This window comes from Mastigoproctus giganteus, chromosome 9 (genome assembly GCF_048544385.1).
Source record: "Mastigoproctus giganteus isolate SK-2022 chromosome 9, ASM4854438v1, whole genome shotgun sequence".
Taxonomy (NCBI): Eukaryota; Metazoa; Arthropoda; class Arachnida; order Uropygi; family Thelyphonidae; genus Mastigoproctus; species Mastigoproctus giganteus.
Genome location: NC_143583.1, coordinates 232,815,277 through 232,836,957, shown reverse-complemented (window position 1 = coordinate 232,836,957; position 21,681 = coordinate 232,815,277). Strand labels below are relative to the sequence as shown.

The 21,681-nt window shown below is 37.0% G+C and overlaps 1 protein-coding gene across 1 annotated transcript in view; it reads left to right on the top strand.

Annotated features, from left to right (window-relative positions):
* The window catches only part of LOC150081174 (T-cell leukemia homeobox protein 3-like), a 187,689-nt gene extending 180,463 nt beyond the window's left edge, over positions 1-7,226 (top strand). The window contains exon 3 of the mRNA XM_090381349.1: positions 6,607-7,226. Coding sequence (XP_090237475.1) covers positions 6,607-6,904 — 298 coding nt within the window. The 3' untranslated portion in view covers positions 6,905-7,226. The remainder of the gene's footprint in view (positions 1-6,606) is intronic.
* Positions 7,227-21,681: the final 14,455 nt, after the last annotated feature.

Below are 21,681 nucleotides of genomic sequence, written 5' to 3'. Positions count from 1 at the left end.
CTGATTTTAATAATAATAATAATAGACGGGCATCGAATCCAAACTCCTCCTGACCAGTGGAAGACGGTGATGTATTGTGCGGAATAACCGTCATGGAAGACCTTGTACAAATGTACATGCGTCGGAATTGGTACTAGCTATCTTTTGGACACACTGATGTGTTCACGCTGATGTGAGGTGGATATTATGTACGCTATAAGTAACAATTGTTTCTAGTTGACAACCTATGAGTGACGGAACAGAACAGTAAAAAACGAATGGATGCAATACCAATAGTAACAGTAATTCAGTTAATAAAAAAATCAGAAGTATGTTCAATGTTCTGTATACGTAAACAAACTTATTAAATTTGATGAAGTGTTACGTGACTTTCCTCAGGTGAGAAAATGTTTCAAACTTTCAACTTCATGAAAGTTTGAAACAGTTTGCTAAAAAGCGACATTCTTCATTCAACTGCGATCAAAAAACGCGGCGGCGTGGTAGAGGTAGAGTTTGACCTCAAGCCGGCCGAATGTTATCTCGTGTGGGATAGTTTGAAGCTATCTCCGCCCTAACCAGACCTCCCTCTTTAGCGTAGGCTGGACTTCACCTTGTTTAATATTATCATATTCACCTATGCTTGAGCGCGTACAAAACTCCAGTTTACGGTTTCGCCCTTCTGTTTCGGAGTGCAGGTGGTCATGAATCAAATTTATTACTTCCCTATACACTGTTATTAGTTTTCTTCCCACCTGATATTATACAGGAACGTTTCACAAGTTCTGATCTAAGTAGGCGGGACCGTCATAAGTACATGCTGTTATTCTAATGCGCTGTCCTGATTATTTTCCCTTATGGCACGACGCCATGTCTCCACGTGAAATAATGCATCGCTGGTAAGTGCCTATTAAGAATTATCATTTTCTCACCAACACTTTGTTCTGGCTTCGTGCTTTTATTGATGGTCTCTTAGTTACAGCGTTGGCGCGGGTCTCTGGAGGTTGTAATAAACAGAATGGGAATGTCTCTGCTGACAAATCTGAATTGAAAAGTATTATTTTACGCAAATGTCTTTCGTTCATGCAACTTGCCGCATTATTCAGCATTTCCGAGCAACCATTGCCGACAAGCCCAATCAGTGCAGTATAATATATCAACGCAGGACCAATCCCGCACTATACACTCTTATTTAAAGTTTTTCGGCCACTTTTGTTACAGGAATAGTTAATACAAGACTATTGGCAATTCCTTGAAGTTCAAAACTATTTGTTACACAAACCGTGACTGCAAAGTATGATTTTAAGCTTAAAGTAACTCGGTTTTTTTTTTTTTTTTTTTGTTTTTGAGAGGAATATTTGTCCCATTTTGACATACAGAAACTCTCAATTTTACGAATCTCCATTCAACTGACCAGAGTGCATTTCGAGTGTGCTCATGAGATAGGGAAAACTGGGAACTCATGAGACGCGGCAGCCGCAGGCAAATGGCCCAGAAATTTTATGGATGCACTCGGTATTGTATTTAAGTGCTCAATTGTGCGCTTGTTTCTTCATTATAACCTCACTTGGAGTGTATCATCATGGCTCCAAAGAAAAATGGCGAAAAGAGAAAGAGTGTATATCTGAATGTTGCGCTGACATTAAGACTGTCAGAGGAGTTGACTCCGTTGTGTCTGTTGCTCGCACCTACGAATATGAGGAATTTGAAGGTTTTTGAAGATTCGCCAGCATCTTAACTTCGGTCTCTTAGCTCCTGATCTGAATAAAGTTTTCTTCCCAACACGTTCACAGTAAATAATGGCCGGACATATCCGGGTGGTCAAGCGCGAGAATGCACTAGCTTACGCGTTTGAATGGACCTGATTCAAGCTCGCTTGACTGCTAGATGGGGTTGACTATTTTTGTTATTGAAATGATTAATTGGAAACTCTAGCCATAGTGGGCGCGCCGGAGTATAAACAGAACTTTTTTTTGCTATGTATAAAATAATAAAGTCAATGTAAATGAAGGCTTGTTTTTTACCGTTTAACTTTATTTCAGTGTTTATGATAGATGCTATACAGAGTAACCGTTTAAATTTTCAACTATGTGGACGCAATGAGTCTATGTGTATGAAAAAAGAAACTTTCCATTTTACAGACAATCGGCAATAACGGGACACCCTCTTCTCCCTATTATCCGTAAAAGTCGAGGATTTACTTGCAAACCTACAAATTTCCCCCTCAGATGTACACAAAGTAGCATTAAATAATTTTTGTGGGATTTTCGGAATTATCGAATGGAAATCATAAAGCAATGCTCTTCTTTTCTTTTTATAAACTGATATACATATTTCGGCATATCTTTCTTCCTTCACTTTAACTGGAAATGTAGTAAATTGATTCATTTACATGCATTACCTCATATTTCTGATTTGCATAAGCATATAAATTAAACACACTTTTATTCATTTTGCAAGCATTTTTCGAGCAAACCACTTTTATTCTCCCAAAGAAAATTCGTTTCGGGGTGAAAAACTTACAGACCTATTAGCGATTTTCAAAATAAATATATTTTATAATAAAAAACGCAAGAAGAGAAAAAGTAATTGTCTAACAGTTTGCTTTATAAATTTTTAATAACATCGGTACCTAATGGCCATCTTGTCGTTTTTATGATAATTGCCCTTTGTCACTCACTTTTGCGCAATCCACCTTGGGACTAAGGAAATAGTAATGCCCTTGTAGGATATCTTTACGGAACTTGACTGTATTGGCATATTTATGTATTTAAAGGACGTATTTTGGAGAGTAGACTGATTGTCATTCCACAAATACTTCAATACAGCTTAAGATGTACAGCTTTCTGAAAAGATTTTTTTTTTTTTTTTTGTTTCCGTAAACGCTACTTTTGGACGAATGCTAATTTTATTAAACAGAATTTTATTAAGCACACAGTACCCTACTAAAAATATTCGGACACTATCATCAAGTCTGGAAAAATAAGATTTTCAATGAACAAATTAATAAGATGTAGGCCCATATTCGGCCAAAGGAGAGCATCATTATGTTGTGGAATTCTCTCAACTAGTTACTTGTATCGAGCAGTAAAAAAAAAAAAAAAAAAAAAAACTGATCGATTCGGTGCAATCATACTCTTACGAGTATGATTGCACTGAAAGAGGAATTCATATGAATTCCTCCTTCATTGCAGTCGCCAGTTCAACTGTAGAAAATGGAGCGTATTGATTGTCCCAGGACCGGACTAGGACGAGGCATTATCGTGCAGGAAGAATGCATAGTTCATTCCCATAGAAACACCAGCGTGGGCAACACGAAACTGTCCAAGATATCATACAGTGTATAATACGACTGACAGTCGTGAATTTTGGGCGCAACCGACAGTGCGAGTCAGAACCACCAGAAGCATTCTCACATGACCCCGCACCCTCTGAACTTCATTTCGAGTTCAATGCACAGTAAGTACATGGTGTTTCCTGGCATTTTTACGCCTACACTTGACGGCTTTATCTGAATACTGAGTAACGCCACGTATCTTAAGTTCCCTAGTGTAGTGTGGAACTAGTGAGCAGTAGCTCTGCTATGAAAACCGTACGCTCATCTGCAGTCCCAACATAACATTTTCAAAGAATATCACTCGGTTCGCTTTCACTACTTTTTTCAGAGATCGGCAATATCAATCGTCAGCGTTTCTTTTCTTTTTTTGCCTGCCAGACCGTTTACGCATATTAACATCACCGGTCAGAGTTGAATTTGCGCAGTTTGAACGAATGGCTATTGAACGCATTGACGTATTCGCTGATATGGAATCCAATGCACTGAAATCTTCTTTGAAATCCCTTCTGCGATTTATTCTGCTTGTTTATATCTCTACTGTTGTTGCCTGCAGGCTTTAAAACCTGTTCCTACTTCGCGAGCATCTTGTTCAGAGTCGGAGTAATGTCCGAATACTTTTGGCAGGGTAGTTTATCTTTGATATGGGAGGGTAAAATATGAGGGGTATGATAGTTTGCTACGGGAATTTCAAACCACGTGGTTTCTCTCTCTCACCAAGTGATTCAGCATTTGTCGCCATGCGCAAAGACAATGCAATAGCGTGCTTGTGAGTTGCATGCTGTTCTCATGGCGTTCGGGTGCTATATAACATCTACCACATCGGCAACATAGCAGATTCACAGTAAATTTGTCACGGAATATCACTGGGAAAAAACAGCATTCGACGAACCTTAAATAAATGTCGCTTTATTACAACGCCAATTTCTACTTTTTCGGCCTGCATGACATGCAGATCAGCCCGATAATATACATATAATACCCAATGTAGCCTTAAGTTGTTTATGCTCCTAAAATCCTTCAACAAGAAGTTTGATTTCACCGATGCTTGGATGTTGAAAATTCAAGCATCAAATGAACTTCTCCAAATATACATTCCTCGTTGGAAGCAGTGCGCAAGAAGGCAATTCAGGATACGTCATATGTTTCTCGATACGTCAATAGACGAACTAACAGTAAATCAGAGAAACTGAACAGTATTATTGTTTTTGTTTAAAGTTTTAAACATTGAACGAACCTTCTCTAAGGTCACAAATACGATACATATTAAGATCTACAAAGATTTTTTTTATCATACCGTAATTGTAGTTCTTTAATTTACTGGTATCTGCAAATTGCACAGATAGAATCTTAATTTTAGGTCAGTGTTTAGCTGATCCTAATACGCAAGTTTTAAACATTTGATTAAAGTGATAAAATTAACAGGTACTATGTTAGAACAAATTATTTATTTTTTTAAACAGCATCTGCGGGATTAACGTATCACTAAAATCCCAAGAAACTAAACTTTTTTGTCTTGTGGCTGATGTAATATTATTATACTGATAAAGTTAACTGTAAAGCCTATTCAGCAATAATAAATTACAGTTATATCAATTAACCTTTTATTAAGTGTGTATTATTGTAGATTGATAAGGCAAAAGACTTAATACACACTGTATACTAAACAATTTATATTTAGTATGTTTTGTTATTATTTTTACAATATTTGTATTACGTTATTTTTACAGCCTTTTAAGCGACAAACGCGAAATACAGATGTTCCGAAAACAGATTGTTTTGGGAACATCTGTTTCATTCGGTTTACCAATTTGCACATTGAAACAGGTTCGCGAGTGAGTGACTGTTTTTGTTCATAAATGACGAATATTTGATACTATTTTTATTTGTGTTTAATTTTCCCGCCTTGTTTTATCTTTGGCTATTGAGCATTAGTGTTATTTCGTATGTCATCTTTGCAATATATGCAAAATGACTTTCAGGAAGACTCTCTCTAACCTTGAGCGTAAGTTGATGCTGCTCAGTGATTTAAATTATCAGTACATGAAAAATAAATTCCCAAGGATTTTTTTTTATTTTAAAACCGCATCGGATAAAAACACCTTTCTCTTTCGGCTTCGGTTTTCATTAATATGGCGGGGTCCACTACCAAAAATGCATTATATTAGACCACGCAAATTCGGCAGCCTTGATTTAGATGTGCGCGCTTTTATTTTAGTCAAATGCTCCTCACACACATTCATGTCAGTAGGGAAGAGCTCATGGGATATTCATGGTTATCACCACATTATAATTATGGAATATTTAGCACAATGTGTAAAAGTCGTATCAACAAATTAGAATTATATTTTTTATTATATGCCACATCACGTATATAATAACACATTTCAATAATCGAACATTTTTTTTTTTTTTGTTAAACCTTCGCTCGCGAAGCCGTGAAGAGGTTTTTGCGTTGTAATCTATTGTATCCTGCAATTTAAATGCAATACAGATAATTAATTAATCTCATTCTAATTAAGACTTTTTCCTACAATGCCGAAAGCTCTTCACAGAAGTTTCTAAAAGTGTTTATTTAGTATTTATTTAATTTAACAAAGTATTGCGATTTCTAATGTGGCACCAGCCAGTGAAAGTGGGGTAAACAGCCTAATTCCAGCTAAGATAACTCCAACTAAGATTTTAGATTCAGCTATCCAGAAGGGGGTGGGAAAACGGACTGTTTTCGGCTCTCCCTTTCCGTGCTGGATGCAGGATACTCTTTTTGGACTCAAAATTATTAAAGCAACTCAAAGGGTATAATAATGTTCCTTTCAGCCACAAAATTAGATACAATGTGAGAAAGAGACAAATGATTAGTGATCCTTTTCCTTCTCGAGAACAGAGTTTTTTTAATCCTTTGACTTTGTCTAACGTCTGTCATAATGGCCACACTAGCAGTATAATCGGCAGTGAGTTGTGCCGCGAAACCTAAAGATGATGTCGGATCCAATATACTATCTGTTGTTGCATGACTTAGCATCGCTTTGTTTTCCTAGACTGATTTTTAGATATACAAGAGACGATTAAAGTAATCACTTAGCTTAACTTAGAGCGCGCATATGTATGTCAGAGATAGAGAGAAAGAGAGAGGTGCTTTCCCAAACCTAGTAATTTAGAGCGAAAAACTGTAGCCACAAAAGTTGCTCTTAATTGCGGACTGTTAATTTCAATTTTAATTTTGAGAATTTTGAAACCAATCTGCTATAACGCAACCGCGAAACTAACTGAAACGTTTTGTGCTTTTACTTTTGCAGGCGGCAAACAGCTGAAGAAAGGGAGGCCGAGCGACAGGCAGCCAACCGACTAATGATGTCTCTGCATGCAGAGGTGGTGACAAAGACCATATACGAAAGTTCTCGGGACCCTCTGTGCCTCAGTAACGCTTCCTTACACGCTCTGCAAAACCTCCAGCCATGGTCCAATGAAGCTGCTAGTGCCGCAGCCGCTGCCGCTGCTGCGGCCGCTGCATCTTCTGTTGGGTCGCACCATCAGCCGCCTGACAGGTCCACCGGTTACCTACCTCCCCCGTCGTTAACATCGCCTATCTGTTGATTGGACTGACGCCTCTCCGTTACACTCCTTAGGGAACTATGACTGCTGAAGTGGCTAATACTGCGGCTGTGCGAAGTCAAGAAGCAGTGATAAACTCGTGCAATTTTCTCTGTTGTTTGTTTTTTCCGGCAAAAGACACGATAACGTCACGACGAAATTGTCAACGAAGTCTTTACATTAACGTGAAGAACGAATGCGGACCCGCTTGTTACGTTTTGTGGTTTGCGCGGTTGTAGGAAATTACCCCCGACAAGGAACTCGCTAGGAACTTGCCGTAAATCGCACCTGACACTTCGTTACCGATCGGTGAAGGACTGACGGATAAAATCGAACTACTGTGTAAAAAGAAAAGTGTGCTGTGCCGCCTGTGTTCTCCAGGATAACTGCAGATAGTTTAACACGTGCTGACATTTTGTCATTAACAAATGATTAAAATTAAACTAACGACTGGTCGCTCTGTTGTCTATTGCGAGAACTTAGAACAGAAGCAAGGTGTCATCTAAAAATACTGCGCTGAACAGTCTGTTTAAACAGACAAGCATTTCAGAAACATCCTCTGAGAGGTTGCAAATCTAACATTCATATTTCAATATTCAGATCTGATGTTATCATATAAACTATTATGTCAGTGATCTATGTTAAAGTTGACTAGGAATTATGACAGACATTTAAACCCCTCATTGTGACTTTCACTTTGTATTCGGTCAATCATCATCATGTACCAAAGATGAATTGCTTTAAATTTAAAAATCGCCTTCAACCGGAGAATTCCCAAATATAAATATGTCCAAATACGCAAAATTCTTTACAATTCATTTCCACTGTAAAGTATTTTATTTAAAGTAAATATTATTTACTCAAATCAGGAATCCTTTGATAAAAAATAAATATATAAAGTGTAAAGTCGTCCAAAAAGTTATGCTTAGATTGAAATATTGAAAATTGATTTTCAATTTGATGTAAATAAATCAAATTGAACTCTTCGATGATTTTATCCGCCTACGTTTTTTTCACTGTGATTTGTTTCTAGTACTTAGCATAGGCATTTCGATCTGACTTTTCAAACAGAAAGTCATCACCTTTAATGACAATGCACTTTCGACACAGACTCATCAATATTGCTCTCATTAGAACTGGTCGCTACATTTCAAATAATCATAATGTACTAACGGACTTAACTACATCAAACAAGTATAAATGCATTTCTTAATGTTGAAAAGCTGAGTTTTTGTGTTAATTATTAAATAGTTTAAATTATACGAGTAAGTAAAAAGCAAAATTATGTGATACTTAAAATAAGAATTAATTAAATTCGGTAACGCGAGCTAAACCATCGACTGTTTCTATCAAGTGAATTTTACTGCGTAAAAAAATATTACATTAAATACGTTAACGATACAACCATTTAATATTTGGTCATTATCAATCTTGACGACAGGACTCCATATGGAACCTGTCATCGGGCCTAATCAGGAAAAATTTGGTGGCCGTGCCTGACCTTACTGTAGAAGCCTCTTCCGGCAATTATTAAGTAGTTTTGTCGTGTGGAAGTACTTAATGTAATGCTTATTTTACGAAATAAAATTCACGGTTTATTAGTGCTATCACGCGTAATTAATTCATTATGAACTTTATGTCCTTCTCTCACTACGTTCAAATAAAATTATTAAAAGGAAAAGTGGACGCATTTCAAGAAACGCTTGTCTCTAACTCAAGTAACTGTATCCGGGTTATACCACAGGTCATCTCTTTAATTTCAACACACTTGGCCTCCAATTCCACTTCCTTTCTTTGTTAAGCAGGTGGGATAAAGGACATGCGAAACGTCATATGCATGAACAAAAATATTCATTAATTTCATATCAGACGGACAGATCTGGTGTTGGAATTATAATTATTCTATCAGAAACAAAACCAGTTTTGTTTAATTTTCATATACATGTGTTTATTTGTTTGAAAAATCCGAATTAGTTTCCATCCTTCTTCCACGAGATTAAGAAATTTCTTCGTCAATTTTTATTTATTTATTTTTTTTCATTTTGGCTATAATAATAATAATATTATTATTCTGCGAATAGAGTCGTCGGTTTCACTTTCTCTTTCTCAGATCCTAAATACACCCACATTAAGCGAAGAAACCCCCTTCTGATTGATAGCAGTTTATCGATAAACACTTCTGTCCTTTATCCCAAATCTTTTTCTCATACTAGTCTTACATGTCTACAATTTTTGTTCGTGTTTCCACTTATTACTCGACTGATCACTATAGACATGTGATGTCAGTATTCGTAACCTAGTTTTTAGACAGAAAACGTGGCGGGCCACCAAGCATCTTTAGATGCTGTTTCGATTTAAGATTTAACCTCAAAGGTATCAATCATCATTGTTCAAAAAAAAAAAAAAAAAAAAAAGAAGAAAAAAAGTATACGAAATACCTTTAATGATTTTTTCTTAAAATACTAAATATTGAGTTTCATATCGGTAGTATGAATGCTAGTGTTATTTTTATTTATTTTTTTTTTAAATTCAGATAAAGTAAAAGTTACATTCACCCCTAGACAGCAATCAAATGCTAGGAAGGTTAAACAAAACCATCTTTAAAATGGTTTTGGAGGGTAAACAAAACCATTTTAAAGTTGAATCCTTAAGTATTATTTTGGAGGGGATGTAATGTACGTTTTTTTAGTGCTTAATTTTTTAATTTATAATGTGCACGTACGTTTATGCACAGACGCACTAGGTGCGTGCCTACAGTGCTCCGCAAATTCGAAATATGCATAAAATAAATAAAAATTTGTAGCAGTAGAAACCCAAAATCCCACGGTGCCTGAAGGATCCTTCTCATTCATCAGGTATTAAATAAAATTGTACTCATAGTTTTTATCAGAAAAACAAACTTGTTTATCGGTGTAATTTTAAAATGATTATCTAATGAGCAAAGGACATATGGAAATATATAGAGCAAGCTCTCATTTTCTCACTACTCTGTCTCTCTTTCTCCCGTTCTCTATTTGGTGACGTACATTTTTGAAAGAATTAATCGAAAACGTTAAATATATGTAAATTCATCAGTTCAATATCGATTAAGATTTTTTTTTATTTTGTTTCGCCAAACACACCTTAAGTTATACTTAACAGAATGGTGGTATTATAACGTTCGTACTGCGCCCAAGTGTTTCAACTTTCCCAAGTGTTAACAGTTAAATTTATATGAAAATAATGGTAAAAGGCGATACGAAAGAAGAACCACTAATATAAGATTTAAATCAAATTCACCTTTTACTTTAATCTTTATAAATGTTAGTCATAAGATCGCGTATATTTGCACGGGGAAAATATATTAAACAAAAATTAGATAAAGAAATATGTTAAACAGTTTGTCTACTGTTAAACAGGTTCACTACTGAACTTAACACTTAATGCCCACTGGTAACAAATGTTTTCCTTGCCAATTATTTTTAATATACAGGATGGGCCATGTGTCAATTTATTGAAAAGAGCAGGAAATATCCAACAGGAAAATTCATTTTATTTAAATATAATAAACAGCATCGTGTAAATATAATATTAGTATTAAAAAATAATATGAGCATGCACTATACGTCCATATTTACATATTATTTTTCTGCAAACTGACAGGCCCACCCTGTATGTAATGTATTTGAAAATAGCTCAATGAAACTGTAATATATCTAGCGCTTTGAATTTGAATTTCGAAGAATACTAGGCAAACCAACTTGCTGCGCAGACAAAGGGACCCAGGACAGCCAGAGTTTCTTCCCTAGTAGACAGGGAGGGAGGGAGGGAAAGGAAGGGTGGTTGGAAGAGCCCGTGACAAGAAAGTATAACGTCAGCAAATGAAATTACTCATCAAAATGATTAATTGAACTGATATCCGAAAATATGCTCAGCAAAAAACTCAACCTGCTACCTGCGTGCTTAACGAGTTCGGTTTCCTAGTAATAAAATAAATTACACTGAAAGGACATAATTCATGGAATACCCGGTTCCTCGGCAACGAGACGCTGTCACCCCCTCTCGTTAGTGGACGAACCTACCGCTTGCCAGGTGTATAGGTACACTGCATTCACGTAGACGGTAATTCGATGGCAGTATGGATAAACGTCGTGAGTTAACCGATTTTGAAAGAGGGATGATAGTGGGTGCCCGGCGCATGGGTTACTCTATCGCGGAGGTGGTGCAGAAATTGCGCTGTCCCCGTTCGACAGTATCAAGAGTGTATCGGGAATACGCCCTATCCGGAACAACATCTCATCGTGGACAGTGCTGTGGGAGGAGAAAGGTTGTGGATGAATGTGACCGTCGACGTCTGTCTTGCATTGTTTCAGCCGACTGGAGAGCGAAAGTGGCACAAATCACCGCAGACTTCAATGAGGGCGGTTCTAGAAACGTCTCCCCCCAAGACCACAAGCGTTCATTAGCCGCAATAAGTTAGGGGAGCCGTCGACCCACCAGAGTCCCATTGCTAACACCGCGATACAGGATACTACGACTGCCTCAACTGGACAAAAGAACATTGGCACTGGACCTTGGATGATTGCAGACTGGTCTCCTGGTCCGATGAGTCCCGTTTCCAGTTATTTCGAGCGGACGGCAAGGTGCGTATCTGGCAGAAACCGCACGAAGCTATGCACCCGTCATGTCAATAAGGAACTGTTCAGGCAGGTGGACGGTCAGTAATGGCCTTGGGCATATTCATCTGCAGAGGTTGGGACCTCTGGTATGTCTCGACGCATCTCTGGACGGCCCAGGTTATGTGGCCATTCTTGCAGACCAACCGCATCCCTTCATGATCATCGTGAACCCACAGGGCAATGGACTTTTCCAGCATGACAATGCGCCTCCCCACAGAGCCATAGTAACTAGCATTCCATAATCTGCAGAGCCATAGTTCTGCAGATTATGGAATGCCCTCTCTGTTCGCCGGACATTAACCCTGTTGAGCATATTTGGGATGCTGTGGAAAGGTCCGTTCGAGCTTTGGATCCTCCACCCAGGAATGCGACGGAATTATGGACAGCGGTGCAGCATACATGCGTGCATGGAAATACCTGTGGAACGCTTTTGTGAACTAGTGGACTGAATGCCTCGCCGTGTGACTGCCTTTATTGGGGCGAAATGTGGGCCTACCTGTTACTAGGTAGGTATCCCATGATTTCTGTCCACTCAGTGCACTTCACCTACACACAACTTATCAATTGTGAATCAATTCAGCAGATTTCTTAACCTACGCTAAAACTGATATTTTGAGAGAGTCAGAAGATAAAAAAATAAGAATGCAATATATTAATTTACTTCTTAAGCATTCTTAGCGCACATTAAAAATTAAAGGAGAATTTAAAATTTTAGATACAAAATTTTGCGTTGACTAAATAATATCCGTGCTAGTAGACACACCGTCCACACTAAACTAGCGGGGTTGCCATTGGTTGGCTGGGACCGCTTTATTTAATAAATAAAAAAAAAAAATGTCCACACTAAACTGCAATAGGAGACACAGGGATTTTATATATATTGAGAGGTAGAGAGACAAAAAAAAAAAAAAAAAACAGAAAAAGAAAAGAAACTATTATTAAGAGAGGGATTACGTGGATTTCATCATGCCTTTCAAAGAGACTGTTTTTCTGGTGTGATCCATCAAGAAATTAAACTATTGGAACTTTTATGCACCACGTTAAAAGTTAATCTATCGTGTTGCAATAGTTCATTTCTTGAAGGATTATGGCATTAACCATCATTATGTGTTCATAATTCATTTTGTCGATCAACGTTCATTATATGTAACATTATTTTGTAAAAAATCACGAAGGAATTCGTATGCTGTAAGTGTTGAAATAAATGCCACGCACCTCAGCAAGTTTATATATTTCAGCTCATGTTGTTAACACGATCAGTGTTATTCATGATACTGTGCATGAACGGACCTCAAAGAAAAACAGAATGTGTGATGGGGATAACTAAAGTTGTATACATGACAGTTGGAAGCAGATTCTCTGAGCAAAATGATGCTTTACGAGAGCATATTGGCTTTGTGTGTTTGGGAAATGAATGAATTTTGTTTAACCATTCTAAGAGATTCACCCATTTATCTGCGGCGTTATGAAAGAGAAAAATCTGATGAGATCCGCTCAAAGCGTCAAGAAATTTCGTTCAATAGGAAAATAGTTAACAGTTTTAAACACATCTCATTGCAAACCGTCTTTCTGTGAAATCAGCAGTTTGTGGAAAATAAAGTTAACCTAGTCTTAGAAACGGATTTTGTTTTTTTGTTTTCTCAAAAAAGCTCTGAATTTGTCACATTGTCAATTGCATACCTAAGAATACGAAGTAGTTTACAATAATTTTATAACAAAGGAATAACACAATTACTCCAAATAAAATATTTTCAGAAATAATAATAAAAAAAAAAAAAAACAACTCCTCGAAGTTCTGACAGTTCAACCTTGTAACATTTGTTCCCCGTGTACCCCGATATCATCACCAATTATCAGTTAACACATTATGGGTACTTCATTTTTTATGAAAATATTAGGAAACTACTGTTATTGTTTTTAATACGAATATCCATTTCTGTTATTTTTTAACTGGAAATTACCCCCAGTGACTGCATATATACACGGCCTTCGTGTTAATTCAAGATAGTGGTATCACCTGTGTTAACTGAATAACAATTTATATTGTACGATATTTCCTTGTTACTCGAATAAAAACTTATATCGTACCAGATTTTCTTAACAGAGAGCACATTTTGAAGCAATACTCCTGGACATACGTTTTTCAAATAATCAAACTGACTTGTTCTAGACTTTTATTTTGTTCCTGATAACTTTAAGAATTACTTACAGTCAGAAAACCGACTAGATGCCACGTTCTGAGAAATGTTTTTATTCTATATTGAACGTATAGAATACTTCAGTAAGATAAAATCATAGTCATTCAAAATATTCGCCACTTTGTCAATGTGTATTTTATTTTTCACATTATTTTTCCAACCTCCCCTTAAAGCATTTTCTGCACCACTATCGACATACAGAAACACAGAAATAAGAAATAAAAAAAAATCTCTATCGAAGAAGAGAATTTTTGCATTGCTTATTTCTGTGTTCAAGTTCACCCATAATGTATGTTCGATTGATTTTAAGTTTGGAATATGAAATATGGTGGATATAAAGTTCCCAAAAAAGATTTACAGTAAGTTAAAATTAAACTTCTAGTTATGCGATTTCTTCCTTCAAAGTGCGTTATCCTACTAAAATAATGGAACATTTGTTACGAACAAATCACTCATTTATGGAAATGAAAAAAAATCATGGCTGAACTCCAGATTATGGAGTTCGGCCATGCTTTTTCACTGCGTTGCCGGAATGGCCAAATTCAGGACGGATTCAAGAAAGAGAAGTGTGCGTTTTTTAACAGACTTCCATTTTTTGCTGCTAGTGAAGAAAGGTCAGGTTACGCCAGTAATTCAGGACGGATTCAAGCAAAAGAAACCACTTCAACCGGAAGTATACCCATAATCTGGAGTTTTATCAAAAGCATATATATCTTCATTATAATACACTGAATTATCACTGAATTATGACCACCTACCTAATACCATGTTTGGCACGGATAACAGCCGCTATTCGCCTAGGCATCGATTCCACTAGATGTGTGAAGAGGTCAGTAGGGATCTGCAGCCATGCTAGGAACAAATCAATTAATTAATTTTTCTGTTTATACGCCGGGACGACCACACGGTTAGAGGAGTTGACGAAGTCGAGAGAATACAAGAAACAGCATCGTATTTAGCAGTCATGGATTTGACTGCTAAAAACGGTGCTAAATCCAGTCACTCAAGATACGCATATTTATGCATCCTCCCGCCTGACCACTCGGCTACGGCGGCCTCACTTCCCGTTCCAAAGCTTTTCATTTGGCGAATTTGGAGGCCAGTCAAGAGGGGCGATATCTTCACCGTGGTACTAGAACCACTGTTACACAGTACGGACCCGATGACACGACGCATTATCGTCTTGGAAGATTTAGCTTCTACCCAGGAAAAAATGCAACATGAAATTATGCATATGGTCTCCTAAGAGCTGCCTGTAGACCTCATCAGTGAAACGCTAGTCCATACGCATCAGGGAAATTTTCCAATTGTTACCAGCAAAACGTACCCCATATGAAGCAATCATCACCTGTCTGGATAGTGGGCACCATACACAATGGGTACATGAACTCCTCTTGCTTGTGCCACACACGAGAGCGTCCGTCAGCGTGTTCAGGTATTTGTTCTCATGCGACCAACACACTCGTTTTCAGCTCTCCAGTGTCCAACCAGCGTGTTGTTGATACCACGGCATTCGCCATCGAAGATGATCAGCGGTGATGAGATGGTGTCTCTTGGGTTGTCTGCAGCGGAACCCCATATGTCTGAGCGTGCAGAGCATCGTAATTTGAGATATTTTTCTTTCATTCCCCATATTGTATTGCGATGTCAACTGGTGATCTGCCGTTGAGCCCGTACAACGCGGCGGGCCCTTCGCTTGCTGCCACATCCACCTTGCGTAATCATTGACAATTCTGTTGACGGGACGTGGTTTGATCCGTTCGACACCATTCACTGTACACCTTAACTACAGTGAGCCATGAGCAGCCGACAAAATATATCCAGTTTCCGATATGGAAGTACCCGACGCGCGAGCTCCCACAATCATTCCCTTTTGAAACTCCGTGATATTACTATACCATAACTGCTACTTTATCGCTTTGACACTTCCACAACTAAATGCAAATTACCACTGCTCTAGCGTAGCAGCAGTTCGGCTGTTTATACTGCTAATTGTGCAATACAGTCCATTACAGAGAGGGTGGTTATTATTCAGTGATTACTGAATTATGGACTAATACTTTCCTTATAGTTATTTACCTAAATCCTTCTCTGTAGTTTGTAACTGCAGGAAATTGTGTATAATTCATTGAGAATTTCCATGTATATAGAATTACGAAATATCCTACAAGTATTCAATAGGAATTTGCAAGCGTAACTTTGGTCGATACTTTTAACCTGGGTCTTAATTCTGTCTTTATTTGTAAATTTACTATTGAGGCATGGCTATAAATTTCCTGGACTGGTGCTATTGCCGTCATGTTCAATGAGTTTGAAAATATATTGAAAATAAACGGAAGTGATTCTAGTTCAAACTTACTCCAACAGATGGTGGTACAGAGATTACCCAGTAGGCTGACAGGTTGCAAGTACCAACCATTTTCTTTAGTAGCATTAACGTTCAGTGTCACGATTTTTCAATGGAGCGAAGAACGAATATCATATTTTCCTTTATAACTCTACAACAGAAAAGTATGAAATATTAAAAACTGTTTATGGTGATGAAATGTTAAGTAGTACGAGTGTGTTTGAATGATACAAGCAGTTAGAAAACGAACGTGAGAATGTTCGCGATGACCCAAAAAATGAACGTTTGTCAGTCTCGCGAAATGAGAACAGATTGCAAAAGTTTGGGAAATTGTGGCAAGAGATCGTTGTTTGACCCGCAATTTCCCCAGAAACTGGAGTTTTTTCGTCCAGCAAAACAGGCAACTCGACCAGAGAACACGCAATTTACAGACACAAATACGGGTTTATGTATTAAATTACGGGTAACCCCTAATATAATAATTTGAATTTGTTTGACCCTCAAAATGATGGCTGATGAGTTGAATATGAATAAGACTATTCGTCAAATTCTGCATGAAGATTTTGGAAAGGGAGGTCTGTACAAAATATGTGCATATTTTGTACAGACCTCCCTTGAGGATCAGGAGGAGCAAAAAAAGAGTGTCACCATGCGAAACGTCATCCAGATTTTCAAAACAATCCTAATTTCCTCGATGTAGTGTCATTGAAGACGAGTGTTCTGTGTTTCAGTACCACCGAGAGAGGGAAGCGTCAGGGCGTGTAGTGGATTTCAAAATCATCATCAAGGCACAAAAAAGTTTCGTTTGCAGAAGACGATGTTGATCATATTTTCGACAAATAGGGTGTGATTCACAAGGAATTTGAAAATGAAGGGGAGAGAGTCAATGCTCCGTTCTACGCTCATGTTCTTCAAAGACTATTGAAGCACATTTCCCCGGATGAGGCCACAATTTCGAGAGAAAGGCAACCAAAATGCCGCAGCCCATTTCGCACTTGTAAAGACATTTTTGTCGATACATGACATTATACAGATCAACCGATCTAGCACCAGCGGACTTCCTCTTTCCCAAAGTAAAAACTGCCCTCAAAGAAAAGAGATTTCAGAATTTCAGGATTTCAGGAACCTAACGAACATAAAGAAAAATGCAACCCCCGAACTGAATTATCATGTCTTTAGACGCCTTCGCTGACTCTCCTCAGAAACTTTTAGAATGGCGTAATAAGTACAGGTAGTGATTACTTTAAATAAAAATAAAACCATTTTTTGAGCTTCTTCACTTTTTTTTTTTTTTTTATTGCACCATTTCGGGAACTTTATTGCCACATCTCGTATGCTATATACACAGGAAACTACAAATTCTAGATAATGACAATTAATGCCAGGGGATTACCTTAGATTACCTTACGTTGAATTTGCTTATTTATTTAATTATTGTTCATTAACCAGCGATTAGTTGTTAGGCACAATTAGTTATACACTAAGACACAGGCTCTCTTCTCACCCCATCATATATAGATACCTTTAAGGTTGCCAACGAGTTGGCAACCTTGAAGGTATCCTCTTGTGTGGATTATTTATTGTTCATAACGATCGCAGTCTGATGGAATTACAGTGTCCCACCATCAGTACATCGCATATCCAGATTACTACTGCGATAAAACAACAAAAGGCAGGGTCTTCGGATCGCCATGTACAAAAGTTTTAGCCTTTTAGATGAATATTTCTAGGAATAGTCTGCGTTGGATTTGCTGGTTGCAAGATTTGCAGTTGTTAAAGAGCCAGCCAAAAATCACGGTCGGATATCTTAAGACTGTCATCTGTTCATAAGTACTATATGGGTCTGGACTGCCCAACTCAAAGTAACCCAAATTTTGCTGGAGAATAGTGGATGATGAAATGGGAAAACAAGCACCATCTGCCAAATATTAGTTCTACGCTATTTTACAACCAGCTGAAAATCAATAGATTAGCCGACCTGATGAGGTAGAGATCATCACCACTCTAAAAATTATAACAGGAATTATATTTCGTCGCCCTTCTGGTATCTGTGCATGTGCGACTTCCTGCTCTCAAATAATCTCCATCGCTGAGAATTCTTGTAAACCAGTTGAAAATCTGTGATTGATTAATCCTGGCGAAAGTTCTTCCTTTGATTCTATCATTCCTCAAACTTGATATTGATCTCGAGAAGATGGCAACTGACAGAATGTGTACTGCAGGATAGCTTACAGATTGCTTATATATTGTATGATACCATCTTTAGAGTGGCATCTATATAATTCTAAGGGATATTTAATATTGCAGAAAACTATAGATGCTACTCCAACATGATATTACACCTCACAATCTGTAAGCTATCCTGCAATGCATATTCTGTTGCGAGTGTCAGTTGCCGCGTTCGCAAGATCAATAGGAAGTTTCAATCTGTTTGCAAGAATTCTCAGCGATGGAGATTATTTGAGAATAGGAAGTAGTACATACATAGATCCCAGAAGGCCCACAAGAATATAATTCCTGCCATAATTTTCGCACTGATCATGACATCTCTACCTAATTTATTAATTTATCGATTTTCAGTTGGATGTCAAGAACGGTAGAATTAATATTTGGCAGATGATGTTTGCCCATTTCACCATCCACTATTCTCCACCAAAAATTGGTTTCATTTGAGCTGAGGATATCCGAAGTCCACATCTGTGTAGCAGTCTGCGCAAGTAGCACAGTGGTATCGTCACCGTTCACCCTACACCAGCTGGAAAAGGCCCGGGTTCGAATCCCATCGATGACGAGAGGAACTTTAATGGACTTTTTTTCACTCTGTGGCTGAATTATTCAGTCTCAGGTGCAGATCCTTGGTGGTAGATGGCTTTCATCAACCGGCGCAATACTATCATTTTGCTTATTGGAGGCTTGAAGTGGCGAAACCCATGTTTAATTTCTAGAGCAAGTTTTCCGGCATATTCCCCCGTACTTCTCCTTCAACCCATACACGGTACTAAGCAGTGTTGCCAACTCTTAATAATATTTCCCGCTAGCCGCATACTCAAAATCCGCTATTTTTAGCACTTGACCCGCCAAATTTTTTAAATTTTCATTTGTTTGTACTTTGTAGTGAATAAAACAAACAAACAAATAGTATATATAAATAGTTATTTATTTTTCTGTTTTTAATATAAAATCAATATCTAAAAATCTAAATTAATTTCGAAATTCAATACCTCCTCATCATATGCTTCTTGTGTACCTATTTTGCGAAGCACTTCTTCAGGTAAAACATAATTTTTACAACACTTTTCAACTCTTTTGAGCCCGTATCGTACTAATAAGATTGCATTAACCGTGCCAACACTCATTCTGTTGCGTGTTTTGTTTTTTACTAGATTTAAGTTGCTGAATATTCTTTCCACATCTGCATTGGATAATGGCAAAATTAAAATACCCAATGCAAATTCGCTAATTTCTTTAAATGGATTTTTACCGCTTGCATCTCGATATTTCGAAACTTCTGACCAAAACTTCATTGTATTGTAGATGTTTTCCCATTTAACGAGAGTAATGTTTATATACTGTTGCTCAATTTTTTCAATTTCTACTTCAGACAATTTTAAATTTTGTAATAAATTTATCAGTGGTTCGTTTTGTTGCTTTAATATATTGTTAACTGAGACATTTTTTTTAATTCTTTTATGTTGCCCGGAAGGCGTTGTTTTAATTGTGGATACAAATCAATCAAGAAATTACGGCATCTCTCTCTGTTATTGCCATTTCATCTGTTGTTGTTGTGATAAGTTTATTCATTATTAATTCATTTATTTTTCTTTCAAATTGGTAACCTAAATATGGCTTAGGGTCTAAATAATTATTAATGTCCTCTTCTATCCTTTCAATATGTGTATTTGGTAAAAACATTTTATTGGCAATCATCGACAATAGCATGTTTAAATCATGTAGTAATAATGTAGGATCGGCAGTATTTGATTCAAAAGATTTGTTTACTCTTTGTACTTCAGATAAGATAGGTTTTAAAATAAAAGATACGCTAAATTACTTTCATCTTTGAACATTGAATAAAGAAGTTCTGCAGTATAACATTTGTCAGTCAAACGAGTTATTTCAAAATGGGCTTTTAATTCAATATACTGTTCTAAAATTCTTGTTATAGCAACTTCAATGGATAACCACCTTGTTTGACACGAATGCACTATCTTTTTCGGATCTGCACCATCGTTTATGGCACTGTATAAATATTTGAATTGATTTTGTCGGCTGGTGGATTTACTAAACGCACGATTTTGCATTGCACGAGGGTTTCTAGGAATACAACTATCGTGTTATACGAGGACTAACTATACTAAGATATTATTACACTGTGGTTATTAGAAATAATTATTACTTATTACTCTTATTACTTATTGCTCTGTGGTTATTAGAAACGTTGAAAGAGATGTCGGTAATTCGGATCGCATTTCTTGGAAGCCAAACAAATACGACGAAGAAAAATTATCCAATGCCATTCCTTCGCTGTTTCAAAAAAAGGCGTCATTAGAATTTTTTCCACATTTTTAGATTTGATTCAACAATTTAAAGCCATGACCCAATGATCAGGTCGTTTGACCGCGAGCGTAACTACGTAAAATTGTTGGGGTTCTCCTCAGGGAAATCCAGAATAATATAAAACCGATTCTTCGCTTTATAAAAAAAAAAACTATGAAATATGATATCCCTACTATTTCAATTATGAATTATTTTTATTGTTAATTAAATAATTAATTGAACAATTAATTTAATATTTCTTAATATAAATGTTACATTGCCAAAATACATAAAATGCTAAACATTTATACTCTTCCCGCTAAAAAATCCGCTATCCGCTATTTCATATTTTTATCCGCTAAACCTGAAGCAATTCCGCTAAATCTAGCGGGAAAACCGCTAAAATGGCAACACTGGTACTAAGTACTATGGGTTTTGATACCTTTTATGTTTGGGATTATCATAAAAAAAAAAAAGAAAGATAGCAAGGTGTTTTTTCGTCCACAAAACAGGCAAATCGACCAGAGAACACACGCAATTTACAGACAAAATACATATATGAGAACATGTAATCAATTACGAGTGACCCTAATATAATATAATATCTGTGCAGCACATGGTATTGATGAACAGATGGCAGTCTTAAGTCTGCCATCTGTTCATCCGACTGTGATTCTTGGCTCTTTAATATATGGGACTTACTGTTTGCACATCCAGCGCAGACAATTGGTTTCCTTAAGAAGTGTTTACGTTTTTGACAAAATGCAGTCTGTTTTGGTATCAATATCGTAACACCTAAGTTTTTACGATTCGTAACTGACACCGCTAGGAGGTGAAATAATTCCTAAAAATTATTTAAGCTCGTAGTCATGGTTATAGTATGATCGGTATGCTAGCTTAAGAGAGAAGATTATGAACACAATTTTATCCCAGTTTATACAATTTTATTTTAAAGAGATTAAACATTTTTAAATATTTAGCCAAATCATCAAGCTCTGGTTGATCTGGGCCACTGAATTTTTAGGATTTATTGATTGACGC